At 49.7% G+C, this 25052-nt stretch overlaps 1 protein-coding gene and 1 long non-coding RNA gene across 2 annotated transcripts; one reads left to right on the top strand and one right to left on the bottom strand.

The window, feature by feature from the left end:
* Nucleotides 1-874: 874 nt before the first annotated feature.
* On the top strand, nucleotides 875-9930 carry LOC147916017 (uncharacterized). Its single transcript, XR_015553681.1, has 3 exons — nucleotides 875-1773; nucleotides 7401-7545; nucleotides 9740-9930. It is a non-coding gene; the product is annotated as an uncharacterized LOC147916017 (long non-coding RNA).
* A 5442-nt stretch (nucleotides 9931-15372) lies between these two features.
* LOC101399684 (b(0,+)-type amino acid transporter 1-like) lies at nucleotides 15373-24774 on the bottom strand. The gene is given in 6 exon segments (XM_014789642.2): nucleotides 15373-15606; nucleotides 16084-16171; nucleotides 17823-17947; nucleotides 19106-19235; nucleotides 19410-19543; nucleotides 24010-24774. Coding segments are annotated over 6 exon segments (1476 nt in total).
* Between the last annotated feature and the right edge of the window lie 278 nt (nucleotides 24775-25052).

Genomic DNA, 25052 nt, shown 5'->3' on the forward strand with positions numbered 1-25052 from the left:
GTGGGTTCCTCTGTTGGTCTCTCCTGGGCCTGCTCATGTGGTTAGTTTCAGCTGGAGGGTTGGCTGGGCAGGAAGACCCAAGAGAGTCTTACAATTTTAGAAGTTGGTGCTGGCTGTCATCTGGGTCACCTTTTGACCCCTCCACTCCGTCTCTCTCCTTCCAGTAGGCTGACCCTGCTTCCTTACATGGTGGTCCTGGGGTAGTGTTCCAGGAGAGTGGAAGACGCTGTAAGGACTCTTTTGGATGGGGCCTAGAACTCACACAGCATCACTTCTGCCAAATTGGCCAAAGCAAGCCACAAGCCCCATCTAGATTTAAAGGGAGGACACGTTGACACTCTCTCTTGTTAGAAGGAGCAGCAAAGTCATGGGACTTTGCAAAGGAGCATAATACTAATTGCTTCAGCCATCTTTGAAAACAATCCCATGATTGAGCAATTTGGGCAGAAATGGAAATTTAACATCCACCATTGAGATTTTAGCTAAAGTCTTCTGTGCAATTTCCAAAATACATCAAGAAGATATAATTGAGATTTTAGCTAAAGTCTTCTGTGCAATTTCCAAAATACATCAAGAAGATATAATTCTCATCTCCCTGGCTTTCCTGGCTAGAAAGAGGTTCACGGAGGGATAGAATTTTTTAATTATTGATGATTGGGCCGGCCCTGTGGCTTGGTGGTTAAGTGCGCGCGCTGCGATGCTGGCGGCCCGGGTTCGGATCCCGGGTGCACATCGAGGCACCACTTCTCCGTTCATCCTGAGGCCGAGTCCCACATACAGCAACTAGAAGGATGTGCAGCTACGACACACTACTATCCACTGGGGCTTTGGGGGGAAAAAATAAAATAAATAAAATCTTTAAAAAAAAAATTATTGATGATTGCTGATTCTTCTCTTCAATTAAAAGTCCAATGAGGAATCTACCTTCAACCTTTGTGAATTAATTCTTTAAATAACTTTTTTAAGCACCTAGTGTGTACAGTGCCTTGTGCTAGGTGCTGGGGATACAGCAGTGAACAAAGCAGATACAGTCCTTACAATTTTGGAGCTTTCATTCTATGGAAGAGAGAGAGGCATTAATTAAACAATTAATTACACAGTTAACAGTTTAATTACAATGGTGTTAAGTGCCACAGGAGAAGTAAGGAAAATGTAAGTGGGGGCCCTAATGTGGTGTCCGAGTCATGGGAAACCTCCTTGAGGAAGACTTGTGAGTTAATTTTTGAGGAATAAGTAGTCATTACACAGGCTAAGGGAGTGGGGGAGGGTGGTAAAAGGAATATTTCAAGCAGAAGAAACTGTGTGTGCTAAGGTCCTAGAAAGGGAAGAAGCCTGCATGTTTGAGGAACTGAGAAATAAGCAGAGGAAAGGGGAGAGTCAACCAGATGAGGCTGGAGACCAGGCAAGAGCCAGATCATGCAGGACCTGGTAGACCAGGGAAAGGATTTTGGTCTGGCCTGGACTGAACTGTGTCCCCCACAAATCCATGTGTTGAAGCCCTAACCCCACAATGTGACTGTATTTGGAGATGGAGCCTTTAAGGAGGTAATTAAGGTTAAATGAGGTCATACAGGTGGGGCCCTAATCCAACAGGACTGGTGTTCTTATATAAGAAGAGGAAGAGCCGTCCAGAGAGCATATGCGCAGAGGAGGAGCCATGTGAGGACACACAGCAAGAAGGCGGCCATCTGCAAGCTGAGGAGAAAAGCCTCACCAGAAACCAAATCTGCCAACACCTTGATCGTGGATCTCCAGCCTCCAGGACTGTGAGAAGTAAATTTCTGTTGTTAGTTTAAGTCTGTGGCATTTTGCTAATGGCAGCCATAGCAAACTAATACAGCATGTGGAACACTGAGATTTATGCTCTTAAAAGATCATCCTGGTTGCTATGTGGGAGATGGACCCAAGGAACAAAAATTGTCACTTGGAGATAAGTTAGAACACTATCACAGAGACTTGTGGAGGAAGCAAGGGTGGCCTACGACAGGCTGCTGGCAGTGGGGATGGAGAGAAGGGGGGCATGACAGAGATATGGGAGGAAAGGGCCGTTCTGAGAGAGTGACAGCAACCGAGGCCTGACTCGAGGAGATGGTGGAAGTGAGAAATTGAAATTTTTGAAAAACAACCTCTGGCATGCTTCTGGGCTCTAGAACAGACCGAACTTCTGAGCGTGGGACGCTGAGTGACCACACAGCCGAAACTACCCATTATCCAAGTCCTGTCAGAACCACCGCATTGTAAGGTTGAGCCGGCCCAGCCACAATCCACAGTGAGATGGTATCAATTCGGTTAAGAAGTTTGTCTGTAAAGAGAAGAGAAACAGGCAGTAGATGTAGAGGAAGTAGAGTTAAGTTTTGTTTTTGTTTTTTTTTCTGAGATAGTTTAAGTTTTGTTTTCTTGTGAGATGAAAGAGACTTAAACATTTTAAATGCTGATGGAAAGGGTCTCATGTAACGGTGAGTGCTGAGATGCGCTCTAGAGAAGACCTAAATACACGCGTCAGGCCCTCCTGAAGGAGGCAGGAGGCATTGGCCCCAAGCGCAGGTGCTTTATGAGAGACAGAATGGAGGGATGAAATTAACGTATACATGAGAAAACGAATGAATGAAAAGCAACTTCCTTTATGCCCTAAACTATATTATTTAGAGTTTCCAGTGCGGCTGCCGGCCGTTTCGGTTTACACCCACGTAACCAAGGGAACCCATCCATGAAGCAAGCTCGGCTCTTTCCCCTTCCTTCAGCTGGTGGTTGAGGCTCCTCCCAGGAGTCATGGGCAGGAGCTGAGGGAGGGCACTGGGGCAGCTGTGGTGGGTGCCACGGGGTTCCGGGGCCACCTGCTTGCCGTGCCTGCTGGTCCTGCTGACGCTCAGAGATGCGCCTCTCCCATCTCGCCGTGGGTTGTGGCTGGGCCTGCCCAACCTTACGATTCGGTGGTTCTGACAGGACTTTGATGATGAGTAGTTTCACCTGCGTGGTCACTTGGTGTCTTGCGCTCAGAGGTTCTATCTGTTCTAGGACGCGAAAGCATGCCAGAAATTGTCTTTCAAAAAGCGTTTAGTTCTCTACCCCAGAGGGCATGGCCTTGCTCCAGAACCCCAACGGTCTGCATTGTGATTCTCCCAGCTGGGGCTGGCCACAAACTCTACATGGCATCTTGTCCCACCACTGATACCTCTGCCACCACAGGGTCTACTGGATCCTATGGCCCAAGCGGCAGGGGCGCTTGTGGCTGCAGCCAGGGCCTGCTGCAGAGCTCTTTCATGTTGTCCAGTGTATGGGCCCAGCACAGCCCGGCCAGCCTTTCCTACCCCTCGGGGACACATGATGCCCAGATGTCAGTGGCCACTAGAAGGCGGTGAACGTGTAATTTTAACACCCCTTCAATGTGCCCAGTCCTCAGAAGCTTGCTAAACACTTTCTTATTCTATCCTTACAACTTCCCTGTGAAGCAAGGCTTCACCTCCTTGTCTTACAGATGAGGAAACTGAGGCACAGCGAGGTGAAGAGACTTGTTCAAAAATGCTCCACACTGAGAGAGAGAACCAACAAGAATACCAGGTGCCTCAGACTAGGTGATAAAATCTTTTAGAAACAGGGTGAGTGGAGTAGAAAGGAGTGGAGTGTGGGAGTGGGTGCCTGTGGATGGTTAATTTCATGTGTCAACCTGACTGGGCTAAGGGGTGTCCAGACAGCTGGTAAAATACTATTTCTGGGTGTGTCTGTGAGGGTGTTCCCAGAAGAGATTAGCATTTGAATCAGTAGACTAGGTAAAGAAGATCGCCCTCACCGATACTGGTGGGTATCATCCAATCGGTTGAGGGGCTGAATATGACAAAAAGGTGGAGGAAGAGTGAATTGGCTCTTTCCTGGAGCTGAGACGTCCATCTTCTCCTGCCCTTGGGCGCCGGCACTCTGGTTCTCAAGCCTTCCGACTTGAACTTGGACTTACACCGTCGGTCCCTGGTTCTCAGACCTGCGGGTTTGGACTGGAAGTATACCACCAGCTTTCCTGGGCCTCCCGGTTGCAGTCAGCACATCGTGGGACTTCTCAGCCTCCGTAATCACATGAGCCATCCCCTTATAATGAATCTCTATGTATCTATATAGATATCCTATTGGTTGTTTCTCCTTGAGAACCCTGACTAATACAGTGCCCCAGTAAATTAAAATCCAGTCCTAACCTGAATTACTAGAGGAACATATTAGCTTCAAAAATTACCCGATGAAATCAAGGTCAGTCCTTAGCACATGGAAGTAGATGGTGTGGTCTGGGCAACCCTCATCTCCCTCTGCATCACCCCACGTCCAGGCCATGTAGAAGCCCAAATGTTCAGGACCCACTTATTGGATAACCAAACCAAACTGAATGCTCGGTGAGACCCAAGAATAACCCAGTAGCAGATGAAAGACCTCAGTCAAGGGCTTCAAGCTCCCCCTTCTACCCCAATGTTCATTTTTAGAGCAGCGGTTCTCAACCTTTAATAAGCATCAGAACTTGTCTAGAGGATTCGTTAAAACTCAGATTGCTGAGCCCCACACCAAGAGTTTATGATCCAGTAGGTTTGATTAGGACACAAGAAAATGTGCATTTCTCACAAAGTCCAAGATATATGTCTCCTATTTGTCCTAATAAGTCTCTCTCTGTCCCTCTCTCTCTCTCTCCCTCTCTCTCTCCATATATATATATATATATATATATATATATATATATATATATATATATATAAAGAGAGTTGGCTCACATGACTATGGAGGCTGAGAAGTCCCGAGATCTGTGGTCAGCCCACTGGAGACCCAGGAGAGCATTGGTGTAGTTTCAGTCTGAAGACCAGCAGGCTCGATACCCAGGAAGAGCTGATGTTTCATTTGAGTGTGAAGGCAGGAAAAACCAATGTCCCGGCTCAAAAGCAGTCAGACAGGAGGAGTTCCCTCTTATTCACAGAAGGGTCAGTCTTTTTGTTCTATTCAGGCCTTCAACTGATTGGTTGAGGCCCACCCACATTGGGGAGGGCAATCTGCTTTACTCAAAGGCCATTGATTCAAATGTTAATCTCATCCAGAAACACCCTCACAGACAGACCCAGAAGAATGTTTGACCAAATGTCTGTGCACCCCATGACTGTGCTCAGTCAAGTTGACACAGAAAACTAACCATCACAGATGCTCATGCTGCTGGTCCATGACAAGGTTTTGAAATCACTGCTGCAGAGTGTCTGCTTCCTTCTGTGGCAGGGTTAGATCATAATCCCCCCTTCCGCCAGCATCCTCACAACCCAGAGGGGAGCACCTATGACCCCGGGGCAGGAGTCGCAGTGGTGACCATGATTGACCTGCCTGCAGGCTGTGGGGCGTAGTGAGCCCTTGGCTGAGCAGCAATACCCTGTGATGCCAACCACAGGACCCACGTGGGCCACTCACCTCCTGGGCTTGAGCTTCTTTTAGAGTTCACAGTAAAATATAGCACGCACTCACACTAAAAAGCATTTGTTGTCTATCTGAAATTCAAATTTCACTAGGCATCTCTTTTTTATTTTATTTTATTTTTTGCTAAATTTGGCAACCCTAGTTTCTTTCTTTGTGAAATGCGGTGCCACTCAAGTCATGGGAGGATGCAAGACGGCATCGGGCAGGCTGCACAGACAGGGCAGCCACTGCTGCCGTTATCACCAAGACTGCTTCCGGCCCAGGCCAGGAGAGAGGAGCAAACCTGCAGAGAACTGCTCCCTGGGCAGAAGGGAGCACAGCCTTCTAACCCTGGATGAGTCAGCCTGGTGGAGGGTGGGAGGTGTGGGGCTTACATCAACCACAGAAGGACGGCCCTCCCAGACCAGTGCTGACACCAGCAGGAAGCAGGAAGTTCCCTCCAGCCCCAGGCTCACTGTTCTTCTTGCCAGGGGAAAGAAGATTCTAAACTAGGATTCAAAATAGTAGCCAGTGTCGGCATTTGGCAACCCCAAGCTGGATCGCCAAGCTCCAGACCCCAAGGTGCCTCCGGTTTTCCAGCCCCCAGGCCAGAGGAGGCCTCTACACTCAATCCATTCCCTGTGCTGGGGCCCAGACCGGAGAGAACACCCTAAATCTGGTTTGGCAAGAGGAGGAACTTCCCCATAAGCGTGCCCTCAAGGTGCCCAGAAGTGGGCGAGGTGCCAGGTAGGTGCACTCCCTGGCCCGGGCACAGTTTGCTGGTGGTCTCACTACTGCTTTACTGCATGTGGGCACTCTTGCAGCTGCTCCCTGGCTGCTCCCAGGCACCCTCTGTCCTGCACAGCCCTGTGAGCTCCACGGTCGTGGGAAGTGCCAGGTCCTAGAGTCTGTCGTCCCCTGCCCTGTGGCCCCCCACCTCCCATAGGCCCCATGTCAAGCAGACTAGAGGAATGAATGGAGGCAAAGACCAGGTCAAAGTTAAGGTGCCAGTACTACTGAGGGAGGTGTGGGGCCGAGACCCCCACTCCACAGGGCCCCAGGGGAGCACAAGGCAGAGTGTAGACAGTGGCCCAAGGGGAAGCCACTGGCTGCTTGGCCAGCTCGGCCACTGACCTGCTGCTTGGCAAGTCACTTAGCTGCTCTGGACCTCAGTTTCCCTTCTGAAACATGGGGGTATGAGAGTGACCTCGCCTGCCTCCTCAGGCTAGTATAAGAATCAACTACCTGTGAAAGGGTTTTGTAAACTCTAAGTTGCTATTAGTTAGGGCTGTTTCAGTCACAAGTATGAGAAACCAGACGTAAACCAGATGAGGCCAAAGAGGAATTTACTGGCTCAGAGTATCAAGACTCAGGACAGGGAAAGGAGGCAATCTCCTCTTCTCTCATGCCTGCATCTCTCTGTGAATCAGCTTCTTTCCTGTCAGTCTGGCTTCTCCCATAAGCCTGGAGCATCTCCCAGCTTTCCTTATCTACCAGTACCAACTTGAAAAATCCCAGAGAAGGTTCTCATTGGTCCCACCTGGGTCACATGTTCACCTGTGGTGTAGGGCACTATGTTTAGCAGACTCTTCTAGAACTACATATTTGGAGATCATATTTTCCCCAAAAGAAAGGAGGTATTATTCCCTGGAAAGGGGGAATATGATAGAAAATTATCTACTATGGAGGTAATATTTTATCGCTAATTTATTATTGTCATTGACATCAGCATCCTAAGTTGGCCTTATTTTCCTAATTCCCATTATTCTTGGGCAACATAGTGGCTAAGGGCACAAGCTCTGGAACTCAGACTCCTGAATTCAAATTCTGGTTCTAGCTCTTTCTAACTGTGTGGCATTAGACAAGTTGCTTAACCTCTCTGTGCCTCAGTTTATACACTTGTGAAGATAAAATGAGTTGATATATGTGGAAAGTGAAGAATAGTGCATGGTACCTGCCAAGGGTTCAATAAATGATAATCATGATTATTGTCACAGGACAAGGTGGCAGTGTCTCGGAACCCCAGCATGAGAGAGAGAACTGGGAGCAAAACCATCACTCCTTGCTTACTCCCCAACTTTCTTCCAGAGAGCGCTGACAACTTCAGGAACTACATTCAACAGAGAATTATTGAGCTGTGTGGTAAGCCCCAATTATTTGAAAAGTTGCTAGACCAAGTGTCTCTCCTCCAGAAGCTCCCAGCCAAGTAAGGGCGGCAGGCACATAAAGAGAGGGCTTTCCTGCAAGTGGGCTTGTGCTGGTTAGAAGTGGACGCAGGGTTCTGTGGGAAACCACAGTGGGCACTGGGTCCAGAGGAAGCTGCCTGGAGGAAACAACACCTGAGCTGAGATATGGAGGGTGGGCAAGAGTTTGCCAAGCAGGGAAAGGTGGGCAGGGCACTTTGCTAGTTAGGCCTCAAGCCATTGGTTCAGATCCAGACCCGCCTTCCTCCGCTTCATGGTGCTGGGGCTAGAGCTCTGCAAATTCCGTCTCCCTTGTCAGCTGGTTCCCAGCGGGTTCTGCCGACAGGGGGCACCAGAAGCAGATTGGCAGGCAGGAAGAGAGAAGGGACTTGCTCCTAGTTTGCTCCCTGTCCTGCCAGCTTCTCCCCAGCCAGAGCCCATTAGCCCAGAAGCATCAGGTGAAGCCTCCAGCTGTCTTCAGCCTCAGTGGCTGGCAGCCACGGGGGAGCAATGGATAAAGAGCAGGAGCCGAGAGGCTGTGCGAGGAACAACCAAGTAAACCAGTGGGCAGGAGCATCAGAAAAGTTCCCAGTCGACAGCAGGCAAGGTGTGAGGATGGCCTTCATGCCCAGCACTCGGTACCAGAAAGGGGCAGGTGGGGGCAGGATCCAGCCCTGGGGCAGTTCAGAAACAGGACCCCAGGCCCTGGGAGGTGGGGCCCAGCAGGCAGGGCCTGGGCCCAGGGGAGCTGTGGTGCAAGGCAGCAGATCAAAGCTCCCAACACTCCCTCTGCCTTCCAAGCACTGGCGGTTTATTCGGACATCACTGAGGCCAGACCAGGGGCCAGGACTCTGAGTGTGGCGGATTAGGGGAGGGGACGGCTCTAAGGACAGGGGGCAGTGTCAACAGGGACCTGGCTATCCTCTTTGTATCAAGCTCCCACCCCCATATTAAAAAGAAAATTCTTTGGAGTACCTCTGTGTGATACACTCTGGGTTCTCCAGCAGGGAGCATGAGTGTGGTGACCCGCATGTGGGAAGTGTGCATAGGGGTATGTGTGGTGGCAAGTGGGGGATAGTAGATTTCTGGGAGCTTGGTCATTCCCTTAAACAGCTTATTTGTGGCGTCAAAAAGTCTGTCTTCAGCACTGTTATTCACTTCCGTGGGTTCAATTTCCACCTTTACTTCCAAATATGCATCTCCAGCCTTGACTTGGTTTTTGAGTTCTGGATATGCAAACTCACTTAACTCCACAGGAAAGTTTCACAGCATTTCAAACTGAACGAAATAAAATACCTCACTGTCCTCCAAAACTGCCCCTCTTCCTCTCTTCCCTATTTCCAGGAACCATAACATGTTCACCTGGTCACCAGGGCTCAGACCCTGAGAGTCAGCGCTGACATCTCCTTCTCCTCACCCACGACAAGAACACCAGGCAGTCCTCCCTTGCTTAGGGCTCAGATCCATCCACGCCCCCCATACCTGCTGCTTCACCCAGGGCCCCTAGCTAGCCACCCCGTCCTCATCCTTACAGCACAAGGAGCCAGATTCATCTTCCAAAGCCCCCCTCTCCTCTCTGAAGCTGCAGTTAACTCTCTTGCCTTTGGACTAAAGCCTGCATGCCTCCCTTGGGGGCACCCCATCATCTGAGCCAAACTGCCCTTGTTGCCATTCCCTCACTTGATCCCACACATAGTCCCTGGGCTGCCCAGTCAGGCCCCGCCATGCTCCTGGAGCGGGCCAGCCAGGGGGACATTCCCAGCGTGGGAGCGTGAAGCGGGTGACACCGACTTTAGAATGGACTGGTTGCCCCTAGAGACGGAGTGGAATCTCTCCCTGTTTGAGGCTCACACTCAAGAGGCCGCTCTCTGGGCCGTAATGATTAACAGTTGTGAGCGGCGCCAGGATCAATGAATCGCAGACAGAGATGGGGCTCCTGGCACAGGGTCGCCACACAAAGGCAGTAACTCAGGGTTGTCCAGCCTCGTCTGTCCCTCACACAATCCCCAGGGCCTGTGGGAGGGCCCAGGACGGGCCTGTGCCCACGAGAAGTGAGGAGGAGGCTGGTTGCTCTTCTCTGCCAAGTGGCTATCTTTCTACCCGAGTCTTGTCTCACCATCTAAGAGTTTCTCTGCCTTTTTGCCTCTAAACAGATCAGCTGGAGTTGGTGACATACTGACCTGATCGCCTCTGACGGGAAACTAACCCTAAAGATGCCGTTAGTCTTACATTCAGAAATTCATTGTTTCTGTTTTACTTCTGTGTTATTTTTTTAAAGATAGCGTTGTATCTGGCCTTTTTTTCTGAAGGGCTTGAACAGGTCTTTGGACCAAAGCAATAAAATTCTGACCTTTTTAAAAATATATGTGTATAATGTCACATAATTTCCCACCATTAAAAATTGTGTTGCATTTTTGGTTCTAAAATGAAAAGCATAGGTGCACAAATCTAAACTTTATTCCCTAAAAAGATGTTTCCTGAGGGAATATATTCAGAGATGGCTTGCAAAATGCTATTTTTTCTTCAATTTTTTAAGCTATTTTAATGGCTCCCAAATGCTTTACACTCACTCCCAAGATCCCTGATTAGATGATAGACTCTGGAGTCGGTGTAAGAGATATTTTAAAGAAAGTTCTGAGATTCTTCATTTTACAAAAAGTTTCCATCCAGAGTTTATATAAATGAAAAGAATCAACCTAATTTAAGAGCATCTATGTTCTTTTTTTTTTTTTTTTTTTGAGGAAGATCAGCCCTGAGCTAACATCCATGTTAATCCTCCTCTTTTTGCTGAGGAAGACCAGCTCTGAGCTAACACCTATTGCCAATTCTCCTCCTTTTTTTTCCCCCCCTAAAGCCCCAGTAGATAGTTGTACGTCATAGTTGCACATCCTTCTGGCCAGAGAAGCATGGCCAGAGAAGCAGTGCGTCGGTGCACGCCTCGGATCTGAACCCGGGCCGGCAGTAGTGGAACACGCGCACTTAACTGCTAAGCCACGGGGCCGGCCCCCAAGAGCATCTATGTTCTATAGGCAAAGCAGCAGTTAACGAATCTCACAGTCCGTGTCATGGTAACTTTACAGTTTAGATGCATCTTACTACATCTGAAATGGGTTTAATTTATACGAAAAAATAATGGCAAACACTAATTCAGAAGAATGACTATGACATAGAGGAAAGAGTGATGATTCAGGAAGGAAGAGGGTGCCTATTATAGGATCATCACTTTCCTATACACCAAGATGGTCCCTCTAGCTTTGCTTATAATATAATAAATGGAAACAACCAAATGTCCATGAACAATGGGCCAGTTAATATTAAGCAGCTATTAAAAAGAGAGGTCTGTGCTTATATTCAAAGTATCATATAGAAAGCTTTCCCAGATCAATTGTTAAGGACCTTTTAGGAAAATCTATAGTACAGCCCATTTCTATTTTAAAAGGGATGGTGTACATGTGTGTTTATCTGTGTGTGTCAGGGTTATATCTCGAAGTAATAATCTTCTGGCTTTTTTCTGTGTGTTTACCTCCCTCCATCTCTCTCACTGGTACCCCCAAGGGCTGGGCTGGACAGTTTTTCTTTCTTCAGCCCACACCTCAGCAGGAACAAAGATTCAAAAGTCCTCGCTAGACAAAATTTCATTCATGCGTATTTGGAGAACCAGTTTTTCCTCTCCCAGAGGTGAAATAAGACTGTAACTGTGGAAAGGAAGGAAGAATGTAGTGGGGTGCCAGGAGGAGAGGACAAGGAAGACAGATGAAGAGTCACTGAAGTGTGAAGGAGGAGGAGAAACTTCGAGGAGACGAGGGGGAAGAGGACCTCACATCAAGTGTGCCTTCCTCGCCAACTCTACAATCGGGGCCGATCTCAATTGGTCAATAGTACCAGGCACTTTAAGACTCCTGAATGAAGGAGGGATGAACAGTCAGTATGGGCTACATTATGCTGCAGTAACAAACATCCCCCAAATCTCAGTGGTTTAAAACAACAAAGGTTAATTTTGCTCACACTGCATGCCCATATAGGGTTGGCGGGGGCTGGCTCCTCTCCACGTCATTCTTACACAAGGACCCAAACTAACAGAGCAGCCAGTGGAACACTGCCAGTCACCAAAGCAGAGGGAAATTGTAGGAAATTGTGCACTGACTCTTGAGGCTTCAACCTAGCATAACATACATCATTTCAACTCACATTTTACTGACCAAAATAAGTCATATAATCACATCTAACTCCAAGGGGGCAGGGAAATGCAATCCTACCATCTGCTCAGGGGAGAGCTAGAAATAGTGAACAGCATGAATAACCACCACAGGGGAGGACTCAGACCCCAGGTCTGGTGATGGAGGTCTGAAGGAAGAATTGCTTCTTCTCCACAGGTGGAACAGAACAGGTCATGATTTCTCCTATGAGCAGAGAGCAGCAGTGGACTCTGTCATGGTTTACTTGTATGTGCACAGAAACTTTCTGGAAGGAAGCAAAGAACCGGACTGCTCTGGAAATTGGGAGTGTGAAGTAAGAAATTTTGATTTTCACTTCATATCCTTTGCAATGTTTGAAATTTTAACCATGACATTCATTTGTGTGGATTAATCTATGAGACCCAGGTCCCCAACTTCAACTATTCAGCAGAAGACAGTGTAAATGGCCAAAAGGAAGTCCAAAGAATTGAGTGCTTCTGTCTCAGAGTAGCCAGGCTTTGCCCAAAACGGAGACACCGGACGTTGATGGGGCTGACCTGGGGTGAGAGAACACTGCTCTGCCCCCCAGGAACCCAGCCAACACCTGCCCCAGAGATTTCCTGGTACTTATTGCTTCTCCAGAGGGAACAATGAGGACTCTGGCCCTTGTCCCCAAGACTCATATTTTTCCAGTCCAAAGGCCAGCACCATGACACTTACTATGTCATCTCTGAACTTACAAAAGAAGAGTAACAATGAAGACCATGATCATGACTCAGAGCAAGCAAGTCCAATGTACTAATTTCTTAAGAAGTCTCAGATTTCCATCTGGGATCGCTCCTCACTACAATCCTGGGGTCCAGAAAGGGGCCCTGGGCAGGACAGGAGCTCAGGGAAGGTATGCCAGGAAACTGTAAGGGGCAAGAAGCTGCCCACCCAGAGCCCGGCCTTGGGGACCCTTTCTACTATCACAACAGGACTGGGAGCCAAAAGGCAGGTGGTCTTCGGAAGAATGGAAAGACTGAGTACCAAAATGAGACACGACCTAAGTAGGATGCATGACCCAGGGCCGCGTCTGTGCTGGGTCAGCCCGTCACTCTGCTTTCCACCTCCAGCATGCATCCACTGCCAGCTGGAGGGGGACTGCTCAAGACCTGGGAGATGTCCCTCCTCATTAGAGAACTTCTCAGGACAGGGCCTTGGAGCCCAGGGCAGAGGAGCGGCTATGGGGAGGACAGGCATGGGCAAAAATCATAAAAAATATAAATGTGATGCATTCTCTCATCCTTCAACAAGTGCGCTGTGATTTTGATTCATCAAGCGTTATTGATGACCAAGGAGCCCAGGACAACGATGGGAACCGAGGCATGTACACACATGTCTAAGAACTAACCCCCACCCTCAGCAAACCCACAGCCCAGAGGGGACTATGACACTCACCAAACACCAGGGTGCAGGGCCCAGCAGGCAGAGGCAGGCAGAGACACAAGCAGTTGGGTGGGACCCAGAGGAGCAAAGGACTAATTCCTGCTTGTGGTATCCAGAAGCCTTTCCTGGTGGACTCTCAGCCTGATCCAGGCCTCCTGATCCAGATGGAACCAGCCTCTCTCGTCATTTTCTTTTCTCTAGGGTAGGCTGTGCTGCTGGGGTAAGGGATGTGAGGATTTTCCTAGTGGCAGTGTTCTCGGGAACAGGGCTGATAAAGAGTCCGCAGTTCAGAAGTGTGATGTAACAAAAATGAATATTCGGTCTTTGTCCCCAGTTTCTGGAACACAGCTCCCAAAAGCCTTGGAATCTCCGGAGTTATGAGTGTCTTTTGTATCCTAATGAGATGACTGGTGGCTAGGGGCCTGTAGATAGCTTCAGGTTGGGGGCGCTGGTTGGCCAGAAAATCCAAGATGTGATTAGAGGGTTGGAAATTTCAGCCTTACCCCCACCCCTGACCTCCGGCGAGGGGCTGGAGATTGAATTCAACCACCAATAGCCAATGATTTAATCCATCATGCCTACACAGTGGGACCTCCATAAAAACCCCCAAAGGACAAAGTTCAGAGAGCTTCCAGGTTGGTGAACACATCAAGGTGGTGGGAGAGTAACATACCCAAAGAGGGCGTGGAAGCTCTGCACCCTGTCCCCAAGCCTTGCCCTGTGCATCTCTTCCATTTGGCTGTTCCTGATTTGTGTCCTTTAAAATAAACCCGTAATAGTAAGTCAAGTGTCTTCCTGAGTCGTGTGAGTCATTCTAGCAAATGATCGAACCTGAAGGGATGGGGTTGTAACCAAGTTGGACAGAAGTGTGGGTAACCTGGGGACCCCATACTGACATCTGATGTGAGTGCAGTCTTGTGGGGCTGAGCCTCTTAACCTGTCAGAACTGAATTGAATTGTTGGACTCCAGTTGGTGTTGGAGAAATGGAGAATTGGTTGATGTGAGGAAAAAACCTGACAAGAAAGAAGCTCATGGGACATGCCCGCATTCATTGCAGGCTTTTCCATATCAATACTCTCACTGACAGAAGCAAACCCTGTGTAGAACAGTCTAGGTCCAGTTTCCGGAGCAGAGATGCTGAACGGCAGTCTCTGCCCTCCTCTTCTTGAGTCACCTCCCTCGATGTACTCAGGAGCTGCATCCCAGCCTTTCCAGGCACTGCTGTCATTCCCTGCTGTCCCACATTCTCACCGGGGCAGCCACATGTATCCACCCCCTCATTTCTATATAGTCCTGTAACCACAGTAGCCTTCTGGGGTCTGTTATAACTTTTCATCCTTTCTTCTAGAAATTTGACTGTCCTTCCTTTTACCCAAAGCCAGTAAACCCCTCCTTCCCAGGGATATATCTCTTGCTTCTTTCCCTGTTCAAGTGAGTTGGCAGCTTTAAACAGTAACTATAGTATTGTGTCTTCCTGAACAAGAAGGCTTGTCAGAGCCAAAGCTTTTCTAGTTGCAAGAAATAAAAACTATCACTTGAGCAGAAATTGCAAATTTATTACAAGATATCAGGTTGTCCTAGACAATCCAAAAGCAGGAAGGACAGTCAGATGGCAGTCAGACCACAGGAAGCCAGAGACCAGAACTGTAAAAACAACCAAGGATCAAGGCTGCTGCCCTCTCAGGTTTTCCCCCCAACTCTTGGAGACCACATAATTTCTCAACTCCATCTCGCTCTATATCTTCTTCACTCTTCTCTGCACAGTGGCTTTCTCTGCTTCTCTGCCCACATGATGGAAGATGGCCCCACATAGATCCCAAGATTTGCAATTCCTCAGATCAAGCAGCCATCATAATTCTAATTCCAAAATCCCAGGCAAAGAGAATGGATTCGTGGTGCCCACCTGGGTTACAAATAGCTATCAAATAGCTATGACCCAGAGGGGAAGTCGTGTAACACGAGAGTGGCTGTGAGATCCAGCTGTGTTGAAGGAGCAGTTCTTAGAGAAGGAAGGGGACACTGTCTTGCATGGATAACCCAAAGCTCCACGACAGCCGTGTTATAGCTCTTTAGGATCTTATTAGCATTATGCACAGTCAACCTACAGAGAAGCTAGCAAGGCCACTTGTGTGGGGATGGAGGTGTCTGCAGCAAAGAGGGCAGTGCAGACCTGTCCAGCCCTTTAGTTAACATTTTTAGTGGTTGGAGCAACTTCCAGGAGCAGCTGGAGATGCAGAGTGGCCATCTGCAAACACTTGGGCTGGCACCAGAAGTAGACAAACAGGAAATAGACCAGGAAGCCACTGAGCAGGAACAGGAAGATGTACGGGAACTCTGTCGGGGGATGGTCGATGATGGGTGCCAGCACCAGGTAGAGAGAAGCAAGGAGCGTGATGACAGGGATGATGATGGGGACCTGCAATGGGTACAGAGACCTGGATGCTCCTGGCTCTGGGCTCTGTCCTCTTGCCTACTTTCCTGTTGCTTCCACCTGCCACCAGCTCATCTCTTCCAAGCACATTCCATGATACTTTGCCTAGCCAGGGGAGCCACCAGCTGGGCTGCAGGAGGCCCTCCAGGGAGCAGAGGCTTTGGGACCAGCCTGATCCTCTCTGTGCTGTGTGAGTCCAACTGTGTGCATGTATCCTCTCTGCATTTGCTATTGTTCTCCCCACGGTCCTCCAGAAGAGAAATGAGTCCCCACTAAGCAGAGTCAATGTCTTGTGATTCAACTGTCCCTTACCATCCAGGAAATACAGAAATTCTCTACCAAATATGACAGTGGCCACCGCTTACATTCTTCCTCTGGGCCCTGAATGAGGCTGTGGTCCAGTGATCTGCCTTATGCAAGAGCCATGGGTTGAAAAAGTCCAATGTCTATCCCAAAGTTCACCTTGTAAGGTCAGGGAAGATTCTTCTTCTTGATCCGCAAATACAGGAGACAGCTGATGGTGGTTCCATTGGTGAGCCAGGCAAGGAAGCTGAAAGGCAAATATGAGCTGCTCACCACCAGGCCCTGACACAGGTGGGGCCTGCAAGAGGAGCTGGCCTACTAGGTGCAAACCTGGGGCAGAGGAGCAAGCTCACCCGGGGCCTGTCAGCCACCCCCAGCTCCTCTTATCCATGTAGACTAAGGAGAGAAGGCAAGGCTGGGGCACTGAAGACAAAGATGCACTGGAGGGTCAACACTGGCCCATTCCTGCCTCCTTCATCTTCAGGCACAAAGTGGCACACGCCCAAGCCCAGTCACCCACATATCTCCAGATCAGGCCTTTTCTGATTGCCCCCGGCTGGACAGAGGAGGCCAATTTTCAAAGAGAGGGGGGTGTGTCTGTGTTTCGCAAAAAAGAGAGTCTGGTGGAATCTCAAGGAAGCCTGTGCTCTCTTCAGGGACCAGCATACTTATGGCAGATCCCTCCCCCCCCCCACCTTAGGGTTGGTGACGGAGTGGGCCACTGAGCACCCAGACAAACCCCTGGCCTCTGTCTTCCCTAGTGTGTGTAGTTGAGTGGCTGATGTAGGTCTGATGAAAACCCCATCCCACCTTGAAGACGGGGTCCAAACTAGGCCATCTCTTGAGGCACTCAAGACCAGGAGACATTGGGTCCTAGTTGGGATGGACACCCTCAGTCACATTCCCCAATCTCAGCCTGAAGACCCCTATGCACACACAGATTTGATTTCATTCTCATCATATAATGAGTTCATTTTTTTTTAATGGGAAAAAAACACAAAGAAAAACCATATCTGTTACTGAATGTTCTGAAGAAGTCACATCGAGCACTGTCTATCCTGTTCCAGAAGATTAATCATACTTGTAACAACGAAGGAAGAGAACATGTAATGCTTGAAAAATTACTCTGAGCACTCCCTCTGCACCCAGACATTATTTTTGCCTCTTGGTTTAAGGATCTGCCCATTGAACCTGCTGCAAAGGATGTTAAAAATTACAACTGGATAATGCAACAGCCCATAATTTCTGTCCCAGGGAAGGTAATAAAGGGAGTCAGAACATCTCCCCACTTTGTTGCAATCACTAATTATGCTTTCACAGCTTCGTTGTGTGTCTGCCCTGAGTTCAATAGAGATATGTTGGGTCAGAATCCAGCACACAGACCAGACTACAAAGGAAAAATTACACCAGAGCCAAGGACTACAAGTAGTGTGAGTAAAGGCTGAATATCCTTTAACATCATCTTAGTGCTAGAATAAACAAGGAAAAAGAACAAATGACAAAGACAACACACGACTGTAACTTGTCTGTCTCTTGGTGAAACATCTGTCTCACTGAATTTTGGAAACAGGGCAAGAGAGGAGGGAGCCACATTGAATTTTGGAAACATAACTGGGAAAGAACAGCTGAAATGCATGTACATGTGCAAGGGCCCCGAGCCTGGGCTTCGAGAAGTGTGCATGCACATGTTTATATACTTACGGGACTTACAGAAGCGTGCGTCCACATACTTAAACATGTATATGTACATGTGTGAGTGTGTACACACATAAGGGGCTCCAGAAGTGTGCATGCACATATTTACATATATATATATATATATACACACACACATACATATAAAGTGTGTACACACAGGGGCCTTCAGATACCCAGCCTAGGAGGGCAGTCTCACTTGCCTCAAGAGGTTCACAATGGTGCCGAAGTTTCCTGGGATGACCAGGACCAAAGCCACTGCCGTGGTGAACATCAGGGCTGGAGCTGGTGTGAGGCGATGCACATGAACCATGGACAGAAGTCGGGGCTGGGAAGCAAAGCCAAGCATCAGTCAGCCCCCAGGGGATCTGCAGTGTGTGTTTGTCCCCCAAAGCTCCCAGCCCTCTTCCTCTGCCAAACGCACTCTGGATGCCAGCGTGCCCAACCTAATAGTCCCCAGTCTCCATGGCTCCCAGATGTAGGTCTCTGTGGCTCACTTGGGGTGACCAGGCGCAGGATGCAGGTTGGGGGGCCAGTCCTTCCAGGCCAGCCAAAACCCAAATAGCTTAGAATGAGGGGCTGGAGTGTGGAGAGCTGTAGCAGGTGCCTGGCCAGGTCTTTCGACTTGCTATTGCTCACCCCCAAGATAGGAAGAGGGACCAGGACGGGGGAGAGGGTGGGACAGGTATGGATGGAGCACGGATGGGGATATTAGGTTATTGTGGCAGACTGTATTATTGTTTAGGAAATGTTCAGTCTCCCTCTCCCCACGTCTGTGGGAGAAATATAGTTTCGCATCCACTGATGTTGGGCTTGGCCAGTGAAATGGGAACAGGAGTGACACGGCAGAGGCTCTAAATATGCTTATGTGGTTTGGTTTGGTCTCTTGAAACCCTGCCACCTGCGATGGCAAAAACATGCCCCAGGAGCCACTGCTGCTTTGGCCTGGGTCCCTGAGATAAGAATGGACTCACAGTCGGAATGAGAAGATCTGACCACAAGCCCCAGTCTGAAGTAGAGCCACAGCTGACCCGTCGACTCATGAACGACAATGGAATGTTTCTTGTCGTAAGCCACTGAGATCTGGGGGTTGTCTATCATTCAGCATTATTGCAGCAAAAGCTACCAGTGACAGAGAGTCCCCTGGGAGAGTGGCCCAGAGGGTAAACAGCGGCTCTGCTCCTGTTGCTCCCCTCCTCTGCCCCCGCACCACTGGCGTACACAAACGTCTCCACCACCTACAACCTCCGCAGTGGGACCCAGTATGGTGATCTTCCAAAACCTGGAAGTAAAGGGACTGGAGTTTAAATGCAGAGGCGTGGAGTGCTTGAGTCCCATTCTCAGAAAGGGATGGCTATGTCTGATAGGGGAAGTCCTGGTTTGGCCTACATGCTAGGCTTCCAGCAGGAGACAGCTTAGCTTTCAGTCCTTCCAGCACCCCTCCTACAGCCCCCACCACCTTGCCCAGGCCAGAACCATCTCTGACCATGTGGTCCTCTCTCGCAGCCACATAGCACACACGGCTTCCACTGAAGAACGTCCCATTGGCAGAGCCGAATGTCGACAGTACAACAGCCAAGGGCATCAGCCAGGCCCAGCCCCCCAGAACCTGGTTCCTAGGACAACAGAGGGATCAAGGGAAAAAACCTCAGCAGCAACCTGGAAGACCGCAACAAGGCCCACTCAGAAAAGGAGCAAGCAACGCATCAGAGGCAAGTTGAAATACACATGGGGCACTATCCTTCCCCATCCTGGAATGCCTGCCCAGTGGCCAAGGAAACATCCCTCACCCCCAGCCCACAGCCACAGCATCAGAGGAAAGGATCTCACTGGGTGACAATACTAGCAGATAACTGATGTTGACCAGGATGTACAGGACAGTGACCAGGGGGATGGCGATCGTCAGCGCCCACACCAGCTTCTGCTGCAGAGTCGGGGAGAAGAAGCCACATGTTAGCCGCTGAGGTCCTTCTCAGCCCCAGAACAAGCTCAACAGTGCGGTGCTGAGCTCCTCCTGGCCACAGGGCATGTGCCAGGCCCTGGGGGGCACTCAGGCCATGTTCTCCTCCTCCCTGAGCTCAGAGTCCCACAGCAGGGACACATACAGGCAGATGTGCTGGGAGGCTGTGAGGGGCACTAAGCAGTCAAAGCAGTGGAGGTACAGAGGGGCTAACAGGGGTGGGGAGGGGAGAGGAGTCAGCACCAAAGCTACCAGAATGATCAGGGCCTTACGCGGGCTTTCGTTGAAGACTGGAAGAGATTCAGGCAGATGGGAAGGGGAAGTATTCCCAGCAGGGGCAACCACGAGAGCAAATGCACAGAGAAGAGACAAGAAAGTTAATGATCTCCATATCGGCTATTCACTGATCACTACAGCTGAGATATTCTAGGACCCACTACACCAACCCCACCTAGTTTCTGGGTCCCCAGGACTCAGGCCCAGACTGAGGGTCATTACCTGGGGGTTCTACTCTGACCCTCAGTCTCCTCAACTGGAAATTGGAGATCCGTAAAATGAGACTCCCCACTGCTCTGCCTCTCTGCAAGGTGTGAGGGTCAGCAAAGCGGAAGGGAAAGGAAGGACCTAAACACAGGGGCTGTGGGCACTTGGACCGGTTTGCACGGTCAGAACCTCAGTGCCCAGCTGACCACAGTCACTCCATAAATGTATTGAGCAGGCACTCAATAAAAATAGAGGAATGAATGAAAACTGGGTGAAATCAAAGTGTAGACTGCTCCCTCCCACTCTGCACCCACAGCCCTGGACATCATTCTGGAGATAGGAGAAAATGGAGGGAATGGGCCTCCCTCAGACCCCCAGAACTTTACCCAACATTCCCCAGGCTCCAGCCAGCCCTGGATAGACATCTTTAGACCCCAAAGCAGGAACACACTTTGAAGTAGAAGCGTGTCCATGGCACTCCCGGGTCTCCTGGACGGCTCTTTCTGGGTGCCTTTTGGCTCACCTTGGGAAGGGCAGGCAAGCAGTGATGGGCCCAGAGCCTCTCCCCTCAGTACCAGATGGTACACCAGAGCATGACATTGCTGTTACTGACGCTTATAATGCAACATGAAACCAAACAGAGAAGAGGTCATTCTTTACCAAGATGCAGGGAGATCTCTTTCAGACTTGGCAGAGCTGTCCCATGGTGGCTGCACCACAGTCCCAGGCAGACCTCCTCCCCAGCCACTAGCAGGACCCTCCCACATTTGGGCGTTTGCCCCTGATTGGCATGTCTTCTGTTCTCCAACATTATATAAAAAATCTCCAGAGCTTTCTGCCAGGGCTGAGATCTGCCCACAGAAAACTTTGGACGTGGGCTTGGGAGGAAGGACGTGGAGGCATTGAGGATGGGCTAGTAATTTCAGGGCTCACCATGACCACCTCAGGGCTGAGCCTGTTCTCACACTCCCCTCATTTTTCTTGAGACACAGCCATGCCCTGTTATTTCTGGTTTCTAGGTTCAGGTTCCTACAGCTTCTACATGGCTGCTTTGCCACAAACGGCATCAGCCCTTCAAGGCTCAGCTCCAACCCTCCTCTTCCAGGAAGCGCATTTGATTGCTCTACCTCATGGACATCTCCCTTTCTGAGCTCCAGCATCAAGTAGAGGCAATGCCCCCCCAAACACACCTGCTTTATTGTATCCAAGCGTCTGTCCTGTCCCATCCTGTCCTGTCCTCTAAGGGCAGGGGCCAGGTAGCATGACCAATTCATCCCAGTTTACCTGGGACTTTACGTCTTCTAGCACTGAAGGCCCAGCATCCTTGGGAACCCTTCAGTCATAGACAACCAAGATGGTTGGTCAACCCACCTAACACCTAGCAGGTCACGTGGCAAACTTGTGAAACTGACACAAATAGGACAGCAATGGATTCTCATATGAGATGGATCCTCTCAGGTCCCTTTCAGTTTTAAAATCTAGGAATCTCGGGCTGGCCCCGTGGCTTAGTGGTTAAGCGCTCACACTCCGCTGCTGGCGGCCCAGGTTTGGATCCTGGGCGTGCCCCGACACACCGCTTCTCCAGCCATGCTGAGGCCACGTCCCACATACAGCAACTAGAAGGATGTGCAGCTATGACATACAACTATCCACTGGGGCTTTGGGGGGAAAATAAATAAATAAATAAAATCTTTAAAAAATAAAATAAAATCTAGGAATCTGAGGGCAAAGGAAATTGCCCCAAACACAGTGTGGGCGTAGCAGCTAATTCCTCATCATTCCAATCCTGAAAATGTGGCTCTGCCCGGACCCAGTGGAGCAGAGTCCTGGGTTCCTTCCCCTATGGGCCTTGTCATGGGGTGTCCTTAGCAAGGTGAGCACCCATCATGCATGACCCAGCCCCACGCTGAGTCAGAGGGAAGGGACCTGATGTGCTTTTGAACTTGACTCATCTTGGGCAGCCCACCCGCCAGAGCCCTGAGCTGTGCCACAGACAGATTGCTGTCCAAGATGCCACAGGAACAGTGAGATTTCCTGGTTTCATTCTCAAGTACCTTAATCCTTCACTCAAATCCCAGGGCGCACGAGCATAAGGCTGGCTCTGGTTTGGCACAAGTTCTGCAGTTTCTTGAAAAAAAATGTGAAACAAAGATACACCTAACCTGTGCTTCAGAGGGCCGCGTTAGAGTCAGAATTTCAAACACCCAGCATTCAGACAAATGGCTTTGTTTTTGCTTTGAAACCCACATCTGTCAAAAATCCTCTATATACAGGAGAAGTTGACAAACAACAGCCTGTGGACCAAATCCAGTCTACCACTTGTTTTTGTAAATAAACTTTTTTTTTTTTTTGGTAAAGAAGACTAGCCCTGAGCTAACATCTGATGCCAATCCTCCTCTTTTTTCTTGAGGAAGATTGGCCCTGAGCTAACATCCATGGCCATCTTCCTCTACTTTATATGGGATGCCACCACAGCATGACTTAACAAGCAGTGCGTCGGTGCACGCCCGGGATCCGAACCTGTGAACCCCGGGCCGCCTCAGCGGAGCGCGCGCACTTAACCTCTTGCGCCACCAGGCCGGCCCCTATAAATAAACTTTTATTGAGACATAGCTACACTCGTTTGTTACCTAGGGCTGTTTTAACGCTACAACAATAGGATTGACTATTTGCAACAGAAATCGTGTGGCCCGCAAAGCTTAAATATTGAGTCTCTGATCCTTGCCGATCCCTGCTGTATAGCATGGGAGCTTGTCTCACTCATCTTTGGGCCCCTTGCTCTTTCCCTGGACCAGCTCTGAGCCCAGGGCCTACATTCAGAGAGAGAGGGGTCTGGCCCCTGTGAACGAAATGGGCCAGTGCCCTCACCCTGCAGCCCCTACCCTACCTTGGAGCCAACCTGAGCACGCACTAACCATCACTTGAAATTACAATCGTACAGCTGTTTACGGTACGCAGAGCCTTAGGCATCATCCACACATGATTATACCACTTGATACTCCAAAGCCCTATGAGGGAGATAGGGCAGCTATTATGATCCCCATCTTATAGGCAGAGAATGGAGGCACAAGGAATTACATGCAAGAATAAAAACTAGGTCCTGGGCCTCCTGGCTCTCTCCCATCTCTCTCTGCTCTTGGACCTGAGTCTTCCAAGCTCCTCTTCTCCTTTCAATTTCTCCCAAACCCCCTTTGCTGAGAGCTAAGAGCTGTAATGGCCTTTAAGCCAGCACAGAGGACCTAGAGGAAAAGACTGGCAGTCTTCATTCTACGAGAATTAAAACTTGTGCAGGAGAAAAAGAAAACAATGTCTTAGGCAAATATATTTATAGCAAAGAGTTAATATCCATAGTAACTGAAGAGTCCAAATATTCCAACAGAGTCCCAAGGGGCCCTGCAGACCCATCCCCCACCAGGGCAATGACTAGCCAGCCCCAGGCTCACAGGTAGGTGAGTCTGGCAGGACAGGTCCATTCTCCTGTCCCAAACTATCCTGCTATGTCCTGTAGTGGCTCCCATGCATTGGCAGGTATGAATTCAGTATCTACTACAATGTTCCAAAGAACAATCCAGGAGATATCTCTGAGTCTGCCTCAGGAGATAAGCTGAGTCGTCTCATCTCAGCCTCTTACTAGCAGTATGACCTCAAAATCACTTCTTGTCTCTAAACCTCAGTTTTCCTGTGTGAAAAATGGGATGATAATACCTGCCTCACAGGGCAGAGTATGAGACCATGGGTGTGATACTTTAAAGTTCTCTGCTTACTTGAGAAGTTATTGTTTCTAGAATTCCATAAACTAATCTGGGTAGACAGTGGGCTGGCATTCTGTCCCATGGGTACAAGGGAGCCCCTGTTTCCGGCCGTTTTCTCACGGTCTTAGCTCGAATAACAATGATTGGAGCTGCTGATGTGTGGAGATTTCACCCCCAGAAGTATCACGAACTCACGTTTGGATTCTTGAGCTCCTCCATCACATAGTTGAGACTGTTCCAGCCATCAAAGGCCCACAGGCCCTAGTAGAAGGCCATGACGATGCGCCCGGCCTGCTGTGTCGTGTTGTGGAAGGCAGACAGAAGGGCTTCTGTGCGGCCACAGCCCTGGCCCAACACCACAGCGCCAACCCCCACGATGACCAGCAAGGAGAACACTTTGGCGGCCGTACACACATTCATCAGCCTAGTGGCCAGCCACCAGCTCCAGCAGTTGACCAGCATCAGCAGCAGAATGCAGGTGGCAGCCACACCCTTGAGCAGAGCCTGGGGCAGTGAGAAGCAGCCCAGGTAAAAGGGAGCCACTACATACTCAGCAAAGCTCAGAGAGATAGCAGCGATGGCGGCTGGTCTGCCCAGCAGCACAAACGTGTAGATGACCAGGAAGGCTGGCAAGGAGCCAAAGGTTCGCAGGATGTAGGCATACTCCCCCCCGGACTCAGGAACCAGGGCACCCAGCTCAGCATAGCACAGGGCACCCAGCATGGCCAGGAGGCCACAGACTGCCCAGACCACAAGACTGGCCCCAGGGCTGCCCATATAGACCAAGACCCCCTGTGATGAAATGAAGATGCCAGAGCCAATCATACAGCCAGCAATCAAGGACACAGCGCTCCCCAAGCCCATCTCCCTCCTCAGCCTCAGCCTCAGCCTCAGCCCCCCACCACCCAGCTCCTGCCCTGCCACCCCCTCACCGCCATCTCTTTCCTGACTTGTCTCCATCTCAGGACTTCAAATAGTGGCGGTGTCTAGTTGAGCAGAAGCAGATGCTCTGAAACCTATCTGTCTTGTGGGCTTCTTGCAGGAGTTAATGATTACAGCACATGAGGGTGTCTGAGCCAGAGGCCAGAGAGCCAGGATATGGCATTTAGAAGAGACCGAGCCTTCACTGACCTACAAGCCCCTGTCTGACCCAGACCCCAGCATAGGCAGTTTGCAGGAGCTGTTTGCCAACGTAGCCCAGGACGGGTCAGGGAAAGAGGGGTTTTAGTAGAAATCCC

The sequence above is a fragment of the Ceratotherium simum genome, chromosome 11 (assembly GCF_057802395.1).
Source record: "Ceratotherium simum simum isolate JZ-2026a chromosome 11, ASM5780239v1, whole genome shotgun sequence".
NCBI lineage: Eukaryota > Metazoa > Chordata > Mammalia > Perissodactyla > Rhinocerotidae > Ceratotherium > Ceratotherium simum.